This window comes from Danio aesculapii, chromosome 19 (assembly GCF_903798145.1).
Source record: "Danio aesculapii chromosome 19, fDanAes4.1, whole genome shotgun sequence".
Classification (NCBI taxonomy): domain Eukaryota; kingdom Metazoa; phylum Chordata; class Actinopteri; order Cypriniformes; family Danionidae; genus Danio; species Danio aesculapii.
This window is the reverse complement of record NC_079453.1, coordinates 13,253,428-13,268,584: the sequence shown is the minus strand read 5'-3', so window position 1 is coordinate 13,268,584 and position 15,157 is coordinate 13,253,428. Positions and strand designations below refer to the sequence as shown.

At 34.7% G+C, this 15,157-nt stretch overlaps 1 protein-coding gene across 1 annotated transcript in view; it reads left to right on the top strand.

Moving 5' to 3' along the window:
• Positions 1–15,157, top strand: part of arhgef1a (Rho guanine nucleotide exchange factor (GEF) 1a) — a 132,455-nt gene that overhangs the window by 11,600 nt on the left and 105,698 nt on the right. The window contains exons 2-3 of the mRNA XM_056479338.1: positions 11,381–11,443; positions 11,561–11,766. Of these exons, the coding sequence (XP_056335313.1) occupies positions 11,408–11,443; positions 11,561–11,766 (242 nt within the window). The 5' untranslated portion in view covers positions 11,381–11,407. The remainder of the gene's footprint in view (positions 1–11,380; positions 11,444–11,560; positions 11,767–15,157) is intronic.

The window sequence follows — 15,157 nt, the reverse complement described above, 5'->3', positions numbered from 1 at the left end:
TCAAATAACCGTTGGAAATGTTCTTACTGTAGTAAGGAAGATCTGCTTCATTCTTGTCTGTCACTGTGCTGCTTATGTGTGAGATGCAGCAGGAGAAGCTACACCCATAATAGCAATACTGAGCAATCTCTTTGGCTCTGACACGCACGGGCGGGGAGAACCAGCTCATTTGCATTAAAGGCACAGGCATCAAAAACAGCTACAAAGTCAAAACAGCTCAAATTTCCAATATACACAAAGCCATAAAAAATAAACTGATGTGTGTTTTGAGCTGAAACTTTACAGACACATTCTAGAGACAAAGACTTAAATCTTAAAATTGGGGTAAAATAGGTGCCCTTTAAAATGCTCAGAAAAAAGTCTTAATTACCAATTTTGGAAAGCAGTTGCACTGCTTAATATTTTAACTGTGGTAAAACATTAAAAAGGAAAAGCATTGATTAAAAAAAATTGTAAATGCGTTTACTGTCACTTTTGGTCAATTCTTGTTGAATAAACTGATGCATTTCTTTTTAAAAACAAAATAAAAAACCATTTGAACCCCATCAAACCCCAACAAACTAATTATGAAATCAATTTAATCTTAATTTATCAGATTAATTTAAAATGGTAAGCAATATGAGATCATAACTGTCAGTGTGGATTTTTTAGGGATCCCAACTATGTTTACTTATCCAGAGGTGTGATTGAAGCAGACAGTTTGTTTATCTTACTAAGATGAAGTGTTTGGGGAAACCTGATCGAAAACCTTCATTATTCTTATTATTTGTGGTGCAGAAATGACACGCTTTACCTTAAAAATGCACCGTTCAACTTCCAATGTTGAGCAATGAGCGGGTGGTAATTTGATCTATTCATTATTTGGGTCTAGACTCTTAACTTAGGGAGGATGACGGAGGAGGAAAATTGCAAAATACTCAAGACCAAGTAAATATATCAGCGAGAGGAGTGGAAAAGAGGCCCAGGAGGGGGAAGAGGGAGTATAAAAGACAGAAAGTTGCTGTTCTCATGTGTCTGGAGGAGAAAAGAAAAATGAGCTGGCTGCTTTCATGGTGACATAATGTGACTATATTATTATCGGTAATCTTGTGATGATCTTGTGGAATTTTAAATGCTATGACATCTGTGTCATGCAGATACACATGGAGACTAAAATTGTTTTATTTTTGGCCACACCTTCCAAAGGTGAACATTTAGCAGTCAAAACATAATTGCATAATTGTTTTATTATTGAAAAATATGTCATTGCTGCTGTGACAAATGTCATTATTTAGCTATTTTGTTCTTGCATATTTGGCACGAGTTCTCTGGAGAACCTTTTGGCATCTGAACTAAGCTTCTGATTTCACACTGATGTTTTCCACTCTTCTTTTAAATCATATCTTTCAGTAAATAAGTTAATCCATTTACAAAAATAAATGATTCTGAATCAAACTGACTTGGTTGTTGAGATTAACATAAACTGTATTTATAAATTTGCATTTGTAATGTTGTAAATTTTATTTAAACAAAAGAATTATCTATTTTATATACCATACACATTGCTCAGCAAAAATGAGTACACCCCTCACCGATCTCTCTTTTAAATTAATATTTCCTTTAGAATGCTTTACAGTAATATACGTGTTAGTCAGTAAGCTAAAACTGGAACTAACCTAACAAAAATCTTAAGATCACAGTCTAAAAATTTGCACATCCAAATTAATTTGTTGTGGGGGTAAATCATGGAAAAAAAGGGAAAATCAAGAAAAAAATAAAGAATAATCAATTTGTAGTTTGTATATATATATATATATATATATATATATATATATATATATATATATATATATATATATATATATATATATATATATATATATATATATATATACTGTTAAAGTCATAATTACAGTAAATAATATTTGACTAGATATTTTTCAAGACACTTCTATACAGCTCAAAGTGACATTTAAAGGCTTAACTAGGTTAATTAGGTTAACTAGGCAGGTTAGGGTAATTAGGCAAGTTACTGTATAATAATGGTTTGTTCTGTAGACAGTAGAAAAAAAAAATTAGCATAAAGGGGCTCATAGTTTTGACCTTAAAATGTTTTTTTTATTATTAATAACTGCTTTCATTCTAGCTGAAATAAAACAAATAAGACTTTTTCTAGAAGAAAAAAAATTATCAGACATACTGTGAAAATTTCCTCGCTCTGTTAAACATAATTTGGGAAATATTTAAAAAATAAAATAAAATTCAAAGGGGGGCTTATAATTCTGACTTCAAAAACCCATTTGAAATACATTAAAATGAATAATACATTAATTATACAATCTTTATATTCCTAGAGATGTTAAGTGTCAAAAATCTAAAGTTTTCTATAAATCTACCAAAAATTATTGTTTGAATTCTGTACACTGTAGAAAAAAAAATTGACTCAATTTAAAATTTTAAGGGTAACCAGCTTCAGGACATTTCTGAGTTTAATCAGCTTAAATCGAGTCAATTGCTGTACACGGGTTAAAAATTGAGTTCTGCAGCAAGCTTATTTTGAGTTGAGTCACCTTTTTTTTTACAGTGTACGAAATGAATAAATATATTATTTTTAAAAGTTGTGTAAATTACACCAAAATTGTGAATGAAGCAATATTTTTATGTACAACGTCATCTTGTTAGGAAACATGCAATTTCCAGTAATGACATTGAAATTTGAGGCAACCAGGAAAACCACTGTAGCTCCTTTTTAATTACTACATAATAGATGTCTTGTGCCATAGAGCGTGGATTTGACACACACAGTAACAAACACTGTCATGTTGTCTTGTATTTGGAAGCTGATTCCTGTCTTTTGTAAACAGTTTTGTGAATGGTAGTTTAACTAAATAACTTTGATGACATCTTTTGGCCTCATGCATTTTAGAACGACTAAAAGCACATCTGTTGAGCAAGAGTGTTTTTGTTGTATCAGATTGTATCAGATTTTCTACCTCAGCATTTATATTCCAAGATGTGCATGAAAATATGGATAGAAAAGAGGCCAAGTGCATTTTTGTCAAGCCAATCAAGTGGATGATGCTCGCTCTATCTTTTAAACCTTTTTTAGGTATAGTTAAAATTGCATTTGAGCAGTTTGCTTTTGTAGTGTAAATGCTCAGTGATTCAGAGCCTTCAAACAGCCTCAAAAGGCCATGTCCTTTTTGTCTACTGGCCTAATATTTAGAGGACAAACCCACGATGTCACAATGTTGTGCATAGCATTAGAGACGAAATGAAAACTGCTACTCTGTGTATCAGTATCACTTGTTTCCATCCATATTGATATGGGATTTGCACAAGCTGCTTTCACAATAATATTGAAATTAAAAATTCATACATACAAACATAGACCCTCCCCAAAAAGAAATCAATAAAATGGGCAAAAGATTAATAAAACAAGTGTAAATGCGAATGTCGGTTTTGTTGGTTTGAAGAGAATGATGCATATCATACTTTAAAAATTTGTACAAATTTGTAGTGAAATACGTATTCATTTTCACAAATGAAAAACTTAAGTATATCAGAACTGATTAGAGAATATTGTGCTTTTAACATTTTTTTTTAACCTAAGGCTTTTTAATCGCAAGTCAATTTGACTACGTGTGTCTAGAACAGGGGTGCCCAAACTTTTTGTTTTGAAGCACCAAAAACCAAACTTGACTGTGAGCTGTGGGCCGAACTCTATTACAGACAAATTACTGTATGTACATTCCTAAATTAATTCATTTCCTAACATATAAAACTAACTAGAAAACATTGCTTTAAATTATATTAACTAATGCAGTATGTTTTAAACAAAATTATAATGAATTTATTACAGTAAAAAACTCAACAATTCTAATAATAACACAATGGAGTTCAATGCTACACTAAACTGCAACCCCCATTGTCCTTTATCCATCTATCAGATTCATTTACAAAACAAGATATTCGATCCATCATTCTCCCTCTCTTCTCAGATGGGACGGTGGGCCAAATCTGGTCTAGAACAATCTGATGTGTTTTTGATAGAGATGTACTAAGTGCCAATTTATTGTCTGGTTCAGATTTACAATATTTGCCTTCAGAAACCAATATTTGCTGATTTTCATTCTAAGAACTATACTTGACAGCAAATAAAAATAAAAATATACTTTTAATGCAGAATTATTTAAAATTAAATTAAAAATCAGTTTGTAAACTATTTTTAAAAATGTATCATTTTAATTATTAAAATAAACATTAAACAGCAATTGATAAGGAACTGCACCAGCAATTGATAAGGAATTAAATTTTACACTGTTTGTAAATTTAAATTCTCTTTTTTTCTCATTTAATTTAATTAAGTCCAATGAACATATTTATTCATTCATTCATTTTCCTTTGGCGTTGTCCCTTATTTATCAGGGGTCACCACAGTGGAATAAATTATTCTAGCATACAGTATGTTTTACACAGCGGATGCACTTCCAGCCGCAACTTAGTACTGGGAAACACCCATACACTCTCATATTCACACACACACTCATACACTATGGCCAATTTAGTTAATGCAATTCACCTACTGTATATAGTGCATGTCTTTGGACTGTGGGGGAAACTGGAGCACCCGGAGGAAACCCACAGGAACACGGGGAGAACAAACTCCACACAGAAATAGCAACTGGCCCAGCTGGGACTCGAACCAGTGACCTTCTTGCTGTGAGGCGACAGTGCTAACCACTGAGCCACCCTGCTGCTCCAAAGAATATTCATTCATTCATTTTCTTTTTGGCTTAGTCCCTTTTTTTAATCCGGGGTCGCCACAGCGGAATGAACTGCCAACTTATCCAGCATATGTTGTTTGCTACGAATGTCCTTCCAGCAGCAATCCATCACTGGTCTGGGAAACATTTATACACACTCATTCACACACATACACTATGGACAATTTAGTCTACCCAATTTACTAATACCACAAGTCTTTGAACTTGTGGGGGAAACCAGAGCACCTGGAGAAAACCCATGCCAACATAGGGAGAACATGCGAACTCCACACAAAACGCCAACTGACCCAGCCGAGGCTCGAACCAGTGACCTTCTTGCTGTGAGGCGAATGTGCTACTCACTGGGCCACCGTGCAAGCCCTCCCCCTCCCCCAAAAAGAATATGCTTATGAAACATGTTTTGATCAATATATGTCTGTATACTTTTGTAGACTCCTACTATTATTTTGTAGATACTTATTTCCTGATATATCTTAATCTTGTTTTGGTAAAGCACTTGCTGACAGCTGACACATGACTAATGTTTTCTCTTGTCAAGACTGTCAAGCTGAGTTTTTTATTCTAACAGGAAGCATTGTTTTAAAACATTCTGTTTTAAAACTCAAAGTATTAATCTGTCAGAATTATTGCTGTTGGTTTACCTGGAGCACAGAGGTCGACTTGAGCACAGTGAAATGATCTGTGTTGATGCTCTAGTTCAGTGGTAGGGAACCTATGGCTCTCGAACCACATGTAGCTCTTCGACCAAAATATGTGGCTCTCCAACTGTCTCCCTTCAATAATATTTTACAGTTTAAAAAATTATAACCGTCACTATGAATCAGTGATTTCTATCGATTCCTATTAAAAATACATTTACAATTCCTTCTTTATTGTACATTTTTACAGCAAAATTAATAAGAACTCTATTAACAGTTAAAGGGAGACATTTCGTCATTCATGGACTTGCTCCTCATGTGATGCTTCATATTTGTTAATTTTTGAGTTGTGCATCAACATAAATAAAGATTTTTTTAAAACCTGTATTATTTAAAGTAGTAATACAGTAGCAAATGCATTTTAAAGATGCAGTTTGAGATGTACATACATCCAAATGGCTATTTAAAAAATGCATTTGCTAAAAAAAATCAGAAATGGCTCTTTGTTGAAAAATGGTTCACGACCCCTGCTCTAGTTGGTCATCGTGTTTTTCATTTCTGCTGCTGGCCAGCTCTGAGAGGTAACTCTGCTCTCTAAGATACTTACCAGCTGAGGGGCGCATTCTCCATCAGGATTTCATCATGTATGGGATTGGATTGAATCAAGCTGCGTGTGTAAGAGGACATGAGAATAAACAAGTGCATAGTTCTGCTTTACTGTGAGTTTGAGCGTTTCTGTGACATCAATGCCCGTGCTGCTGATAAAGTCCCCAGTATACCAGTAAACAGTTCTTTTTCGTTGTTTTAAGGGCAAAAAAGTAGATCAAAAAGGCTGAGTGATGGTATACTGTTTTGGAAGACTCCAAAATTGCTTATATGTACCCCTAAACACAACGAGAGTGAAGAACATCTGACAAACAGCATTCTCCACTAGAAATGCCACATCTTTATTTTGTTTTCTATTTGGATACACATTAAAGGGCACCACCAGGTGTAATCAAACTCATAAAAAAGATGTAGTGCAATGAAGTGGGCTTCTCGTCCATTATGTGACCCCCTCTGAGTCTTTAAAATCTCTCCGTGAGCAATTGTACAAATGCGGATATATCTGTACCAGCTCTGCTACTCAGTGTGTTCATGTAGTTTTATTGTTTTGGTTGTTGTTTTCCTGTATGACCTCTATAGAATGAGAAATACATTTGGGGGGTGGGGGGAGGAAGTGAATGACACGTCAAAGAAGGCTTATCTTCAGAACACACCTACTGATTGTGGAATTGCCATGGACTAATGCACTGCAAAAATGCTTTTCTTACTTAGAGTTTTTGTTTTGTTTCTAGTCCAAATATCTTAAAATTCCTAAATCAAGAGTCTTTTTTTGTTGAGAAGTAAGAAATAAGTTAAATAAAATATAATATTATCTTGTTTTTAAAAATGTTATGTCAAAATGGAGTAAGTTTTTCCTTAAAACATTCTAAATATAATGATGGGTAAGAAAATATAATTTATTTCAAAGTGAAAAAATTATTAATTTATCAATTATTTATTAATTATTATTAATTATTATTTTGGACATAAAAAAAAAAACAATACAATATTTTTGTCTAGATAAAGCTTCTTTAGTTGTGAAGTTTATTTATAAACTAATTTCTAGAGGAGCACATGCTTATGATTGCTTGCGGCTGGTCCCGCATTATCCAATTTATGATTCACCAATCAGACGATTCCTAAGCCACTACAAATACCCTAAGTTCCATATAACAGCCATCTTCATTTTGAAGAATCCCCCCTTTCCACCCCGACTCCTTCACCTTTCCCAGATGGGTGGCATGGTGGCCCATCAAGAACGTCACTGGTTCTAGTCCTTACCAAGCCAGCCAACGTTTCTGTGCAGAGTTTATACATTCTCCCTGTGCTCACGTGGGTTTCCTCCCACCATCCAAAAAATGAAACTGAAGTAATTGACTAATCCAAATCGGCACCATAGACATCTCCTAGTAAGTAGTTATCACTTAAGAGCAATCACTATCTGTTCATTAGTTACTACAGCAGGGGAGTTCTCGAGATCTACCTGAGCTCAAACTCCCCTCTCGCCTTGCAAATGGGAGGGAGCCCTGGGCTCGAGGATCTTATGAGCTCAGGGCTCTCTCCTGGGACAGCATGTCAAACAAGTTTTATAATAAATCATCAGCTACATCAACTCTTGAAAATAATTTTTTAAATGTTTGGAATAGAAACAAGACAAAGCCTCTTATAAAGAAAGCATTTTTTTGCAGTGTGGTAGCTCAAATGTGTTTAGGAGAAAGTTACTCAAAAAGAACTCTTTTTGGCTGATATTTGTTTGAAATAACGTCATTTAATTTTTATTTCAATTTGAAATATACCAGGTCCTTAAAAATATGGGCAGACAAGCTGAATATGGGCAGACCAGTCACTGGATCAGTGTGTCTTTACCCAGCAGGCACACAACATCATAAGATGTTAATATTGGGTTAGATTTAGGTCATGACGTCAGGTGACCAAAATTCATTGTCTAGCCAGCGTCTAAGGGCAACGTTATTTTGACGTCCAATAACGACGTCAAATGACGTTGATATTTGGTTGATTTTAGGTTGTGTTGGAAAGTGACCAAAATCCAACCTCTGATAGATGTCATAGTGGTAACGTCCACATAATGTCAGGGTGTAACATGATTACACGTTGATATTTGGTTGATTTTAGGTTGTGTTGGAAAGTGACCAAAATCCAACCTCTGATAGATGTCATGGTGGTAACGTCATATTAATATCATATTAATACCAGGTGTAAATTGGGCCTACATTGGATCTGATCAAACAAAACACACCTTTCCAATTCCAATTTTCAGGTGTAAACGACACCATATCTGTACAGAATTTTAACATTCGGACAAATTTTTGTGATAATTATTAGACATTTTGTATCTCAAAACAATTGTACAGTGCAATGACAGCTTCGTTGCTCGGAAATTAAATAAACTTTCACCTCTTCGATCAGTTCTCCAGACCTCTACATTCTCTGTTCTGCAGTTAGCTCACTTTCTCTCGTCGTACGTGCTTGCACACAAAGGTGTGGTGTAGAAGTAATAACCTTATCTCAGCCTGTTGTCTTTGCAATGTGTACATTCATAGACAAATAATTTGCAGAGCATTACTCATTTTCAAACTGGAATACTAGAGCGACAGAGGCCATTGTAACTGAGAGGAAACGCTTTTATACTAATGTGCTTCACTATGCGTTTATAATAGAATGAGAATAAGGAAAAGGACGGAAGAGGAATCACTCCAGACGTTTTCAAAACAGTGTTATGTAATATGCGATAACCATAGACCGTACTAGAGGGAGGTTAAACGGAGGGACAAACAGACTCTTGGAGTGAAAAACAGACTAAAACTATTCCCAAACACATCACTCACTTTCCATAAACTCCCAGTGATTAGAATTAAAACACTGTGATGTTACGACACTGTTTTTCTACCAAAAATTCAACAGGCAGCTTTATGACTCGATGCATTCCCTCATATGCTGGAGTTTTATTGCATTTATAAACTGAATACTGATATGATATGAGATTTTTTTAGTCTATATAGCAGAAATACTGGTAACATGCAATCAACAGTTTGTATAAAAGTCAAAAATACTTTATGTGACAGAATGAACTTGACTGAACTAAGTTACAAAAACCTAAGAGTCACATTTGGTAGACTAAGCACATTAAGGAAAGAGTAAGCTTCATCTGGCACACGATAAAAGAAGCAAACAAGTAGGAATCCCATAGACTTGCAAGGAAGGAGAGAGTGTAGTCATATCTAGAGAGTTAAGGGTGGGCTCTTTACATTTATGCGAACAGCTACATAGCAACAACCCAGCACACATTAGCAACTGGAAAACAAACCAATCAGTGTACTGGAGCAACCAAATATTGCCTTGGTAACCATTCAAGGTTTTGTGATAGTCAGTTTTGCACCACTCGCATTTCCTTAGACAAAATGTTAGATGTCACTCATATGTAAGTTATGTTATAATAATAATAATAATAACAATAATAATAATAATAATAATAATAATAATTATTATTATTATTATTTGTGTTGTTATTTATTTGCTTACCATACATGTAAATCACGGGCGATTTATGTAAGGAATAACTGACATCGGGCCATTAAATTTTTAAAAAATAAAGCGCACATGTCGTGGTGATGTGGCCATAACAAGAAGTAGGCTGTTGAATGCTTGATTCTGATTGGCTGATGAACATTTTAAGCAATTTTCTTCAGAGAAACACACAGCTAAAGTGGGTCCAGGGAGGTTTTTACTGTATTATGTTAGGTTCACACCAAATGCAAATTTAAGCATTCGAACAAGTAAATGAACAAGTCAATTTCATACCAAAGTCAATGTAAACAAACAAATAATAAAATAGAAATAGACCAATTTCTGCCAACTGGCATTAATGATGCAGAATTTGTGATTCTTTTGCAGAGAATATATGGAATTTGCCTTAATCATGTCTTCAGTGCGTTCAAAAACATTTTCAGACAAAAAAACATCCCCTGAGTAATCTAGAGCAAGTGAGGCAATGACGAAGTGCACACTCAGTATTGCATATCCATATCAATACCCCAAATAGCTTCAGTTATTTTACGGTCAGCAACGGTTTAAAGGACAAAAATCTGATAATTGTCAGAAAATAGAACATCTGAACAATGTATAAATTGAATAAATGAATTGATATAAAATTAAATTCCAGGCAGAGCGGAATGCACAAAAAAAACATAACTTGCCCTAATCGCAAGTTCTGCATGTTGAAATAATTTGAGTGAAAAGTTTTTGTGAGGCGAAAAACCTTCCACGAATAAACTAGAGCGAGTAACGTAGTTTTCCACATTTGCTCTGAAGTGAACCCAGCATAATTACTGCTGTTCCGTTGTTGTACACCATTGGCTTTTTATGTAAATAGACCATGTTTCTATACACATATATGTTTAATTTATGTATTTTGAAGTATTGGCCAAATTAATTTAGGATTTTTATGACTTTTGTTGTTAACTTCACACACTATGTAATCTGCTTTGCCTCTGTCAATGTTAAAGTATAGAAAAAAAATGTAAAGTTGTGTAAACTGTTGTTTGATGCTTACACTGAAAAATATCTATAAATAAGCAGTTTCCTGTGTTTTTCCCCCTTGAATTTATGATTTTGAATTGCATTATGAGACCTTGATCTCTCTTTCAACAACTTTTAACCTTGAAAAGTTCTAAAAAAATGAACATTTTTAGTTTAAAGTGATTTATTGTCTGGGTTGGTGTTGTATATTACGGTACAAAAACCTTATTATAAACCACCAGTACATTTTCTGTTATTTTACAGACTTATTACTCTCTATATTATTTTTTTATACGTTACATTATGTCATACCACTAAAATGTCGATAAAGCCACTTTGTTAAACTTGTAGAGTTGAATTTTCAACATCAAAAGCCAACAGAGCAGAGATCAACATCCCATAATGCAATTCACAGCCATAAATCAACGGAAAACACTCGTGAATCACAATATACTGAAACTATTAATTACCAGATTTTTTTACACTGTAGACATGCATACATTATACTTGCATGAATTGTTATATTTTATAGCAAATCTCAACTTTGTGTCCTCGTATAGTTGACAAATGTAGATTAAATTATCATCCAGTTCAAATTGGCTAAATGCAGCTACAAGGCATTAAGATATTAATATTTTAGATTAAATTAACATCATGATGTTATGTAATCGGAAATAATGTGTGGTGACAAGTGCCATACTTTTATATTTCACTTGACTTAATGGCTTAATAGCTGTTTAATTATGAAACAGTTGTAATTTATATTAACTTCACTTTTCTTTATCTTTGGTTTTAAAAGTTTTGCTTAAGCAAATTCTCAATTAAACAACGGTAATGTCATGTTTTGATCTGTAGGTGGAGCAGGGAATCTACAAACTGAGTATGGGCCCTGAGGATCTGCCTGACCTTATGGACACGGTATGGATATGTGCATATTAGTTTCTGTTCGGAAAGACTTATGTATGTTCCAGTAATTCAGCATGAATTGTTCTCTTGTGCACTTATCATGTTCTTTCTCTCCCTCATTAAATCCAGATGTCGAGCTCTCCTCCTCCCTCTCCTCGTCCTTCATGTTTGTCATTCTCCCCTTCTCACTGCTCTCCACCGATGTCTATCGACCCTGCTCATGTGACCCTGCGCTCCCCTGTTACTCGTCACCTGACTCAAATCGACCCCTGGAGGAGACACAGCTGGGAGCCTGGAGCCGTGGCACAGGGGTATCCACCCAATGACACACGCAGGTGAAAGAACGTCTGTGACAGTTGTTTTATATTATAATATATAATAAAATATAGTTTAATACTTTGGCAAAAAAAAATCATCGGAAATCATTCTTACACTGCTAAAACCCAAAAAGTAACTCAAACCGTTTGTGGAAACCGATTGCAACAAACCATTTAAGTGCAAGAACTAATCCTGATGAGTACTGTGAACTTAATCCATTTGAGTAAACTAAGCAATTTGAGCACAGTAAAACCCAATAAATGAACAGAACTCAAACCAATTGAGTACTGTAAAACCCAATAAGTTAAGGCAACTCAAAGCATTTGAGGAAACCGATTGCAACAAACCATTTGAGTTAAAAAAACGAATCTGTATGAGTACTGTAAACTTACTCTATTTAATTTGAAGTAACCTTCAACACTGAGTTCAAAACTCTTAAGTATAATTAACTTTCAGTAAATTTTGAGTTAGCGACACTCATTTCATTTGATAAAGTGGACTGTTGGGTTTTACAGTCTATATCATTCTTATATGCAAATTTTTAAGATATAATATATCATTTTTTGCTGCTTAATATTTTGTGTAATTCATGATAAACAAAATATATAACATTTTTAGTTTTTTATATATTTTAATGACAGAAATTGTAGATATTGTAATGTTACAGACACGCACAAGCACACATCTCTGGGAAATCTTGTTGAATTCAGTAGTTAGATGAAAAGGGGTAAACTTCTGAAGTGTTTTCCATTTAGTGTGTGTTATGGATCAGATATTCACACAGTGGTGAGCATCACATTTATAGTGATATAACATTAACCAATAGTATTTAGCAAAAGGTTAACCTTCTTGAATATGTTATTCAGTTTGTATCAGGTTTTTTTAAAGACTATAAAGTTTGAAAGTATAGCATTTATTTAATATTTATTTTTCTATTTGGTTTTATAGCGAAAAAAATGTAAGCAGATTTGTTCACATACACTACGGCCAGTTTAGTTTATTCAATTCACCTATACCACATGTGTTTGGACTTTGGGGGAAACTGAAGCACCCAGAGGAAACCCACGCAAACACAGGGAGAACATGCACACAGAAGTGCCATCTGACACAGGTGGGACTCAAACCAGCAAACTTCTTGCTATGAGGCAACCACAGTGCAAACCACTGAGCCACTGTGTCACCCCATCTAACAAGGTTTTACATATAAAATATAATAATAAACATTTTGCGTGCGTACATATGTATGTACATATACAGTCAATGATTTTGGGCTTGACTGTATATGGATGTGTAAATCTATATACATGATAAATATACACAGTTGACACACACAAAAAATATTATTTAAATTCAACATTAATTTTGCATGCAATTAGTGGTAATTAATCATTAAACAGCACTGCACTGGATGAATGTCATCCCCACTTATCATTATTTGAAGTAAAATACACAGCCATGCTCAAAATAATCGTCACTCTTGGCTATAGATAAATCTACTGTACAATGTTTAGCATTTTTATTTTACATTCCAGAAATGCAATGAATCTTACCTTTATTGAATTCTAAAGTTTCAATTCTATTCTAAAGGTCAAAGGAATTATAAAGGTCACTGGTTCAAGCCCCAGCTAGGTCACTTGGCATTTCTTTGTGGAGTTTGCATGTTTTCCAGAGTGTGTAGGTGTTTCCCAGTGTTGGCTTGCGGCTGGAAGGGCATCCGCTGCGTAAAACATGTGCTGGATAAGTTGGCGGTTCATTCCGCTGTGGCTACCTCTGATTAATAAAGGGACTAAGAAAGAAAATGAATGAATGAATTAAAAATGGTTCATTATTATGAAATAAATGTTGTTTTCCCCCAGTTTTTGGCACCCATCAAAAACCTTATAAATAATAAAAGTAAAATAACGCCAATTCTTGTTTTGATTTTTTGAAATGAACATGAAGCTATCCATACATTGTGTCCTGAGTTCCATAAAATAGAAAGTGACTGAACTAATTAGCTAAAGCATTGGAAATCACCATTTCCACTATAATAAGCAACAATTAAGAAGTTTTAATCAAGTGGAGATGTTATGAATCTATGTGATAGAGGAAATGTGTCTATACTGTATTGGAGTGGCACAAGGCTATGCATTGATAAACAGCACATTCATTCATTCATCTTTGGCTTAGTCCCTTATTTATCAGTGTCGCCACAGCAGAATGAACTATCAACTATTACAGCATATGTTTTACGCAGCAGATGCCCTTCCAGCTGAAACACGGTACTGGAAAACACCCATTCACAAACACACACATACTATACACTATGGCCAATTGGCTATATGCCCACAGACTTTTAATTTTCAACCAGGCAGCCCAAGGGCTTCCGGTCTTTCCATTACAAAAATGTCACATTTAAGATTGGATTTCTTTAAAAATCTGCGATCTTCACTGCCTGTTAGATATACGATATCAAATGGGTTTCAGATCGGACAAGAAGCACTGGATTAAAGTCCATTCCCCCCACCATGTCTTTAAAATATGACCCCAGTATTTTCAATGGAATTTCTGCGCTAGCCTGTTGCTACTGACGGAAGTTACAACGGCCTTTCATCTCGTTTTAAGCTTGAACATCTAAATGAATGCTTAAGTCTATTTAACTGAATGTATTTTTTTTTAACTGAAAGTATTATAATTACATTACAACATCAATGCTGTAAAAACAATTTTGTGAAAATGAAAATAGTCACATTAAGCATTGACCATAAGTTTATCATTGGCTTTAAAACTCCAGCTGTGCATAAAGCCCATTAGTTTCTCCAATTCACCTATAGAGCATGTCGTTGGATTGTGGGGGAAACCGGAGCACCTGGAGAAAAACAATGCGACCATGGGGGGGACAAGCAAACTCCACACAGAAATGCCAGCGACCTTCTTGTATGAGGCAACAGTGCTATCCACTGGGCCACCGTGCCACCCCATAAACACTACATGCATCCATCAACAAATAGTTTGGGAGGGTTTCAAGACAAAAAAAATCCTCTTCTCCTTCAGAAACAAACATGAGTATATTTGGTTGTCAGTCACATAGATGGGAAACTCAAAAAGAGCTTTTAAGGAGAAACACTAGATGCAGGCCTGGATTGAGAACACACAGGACCTGGGGCTATACAGTAGCAAACCCAAGAACCTTCTTCATAATAACCTGGTGCCACAACATGTTTTACAGCAAGAACATTTTCTACAGCACATAGCAATACAGTGAGTATGCATACTAAATAACATACTGCAGGCTACAACACTTTAGAAGCATAAATGCATTACCAACAGGCATGAAGTCAAAGCTAGCAATTTTTTTTACCAGGAACTGCAACAACATTTGCACACATGACTGCCTCAAGGAATTTACTTTAAATAGTTGAAACATTT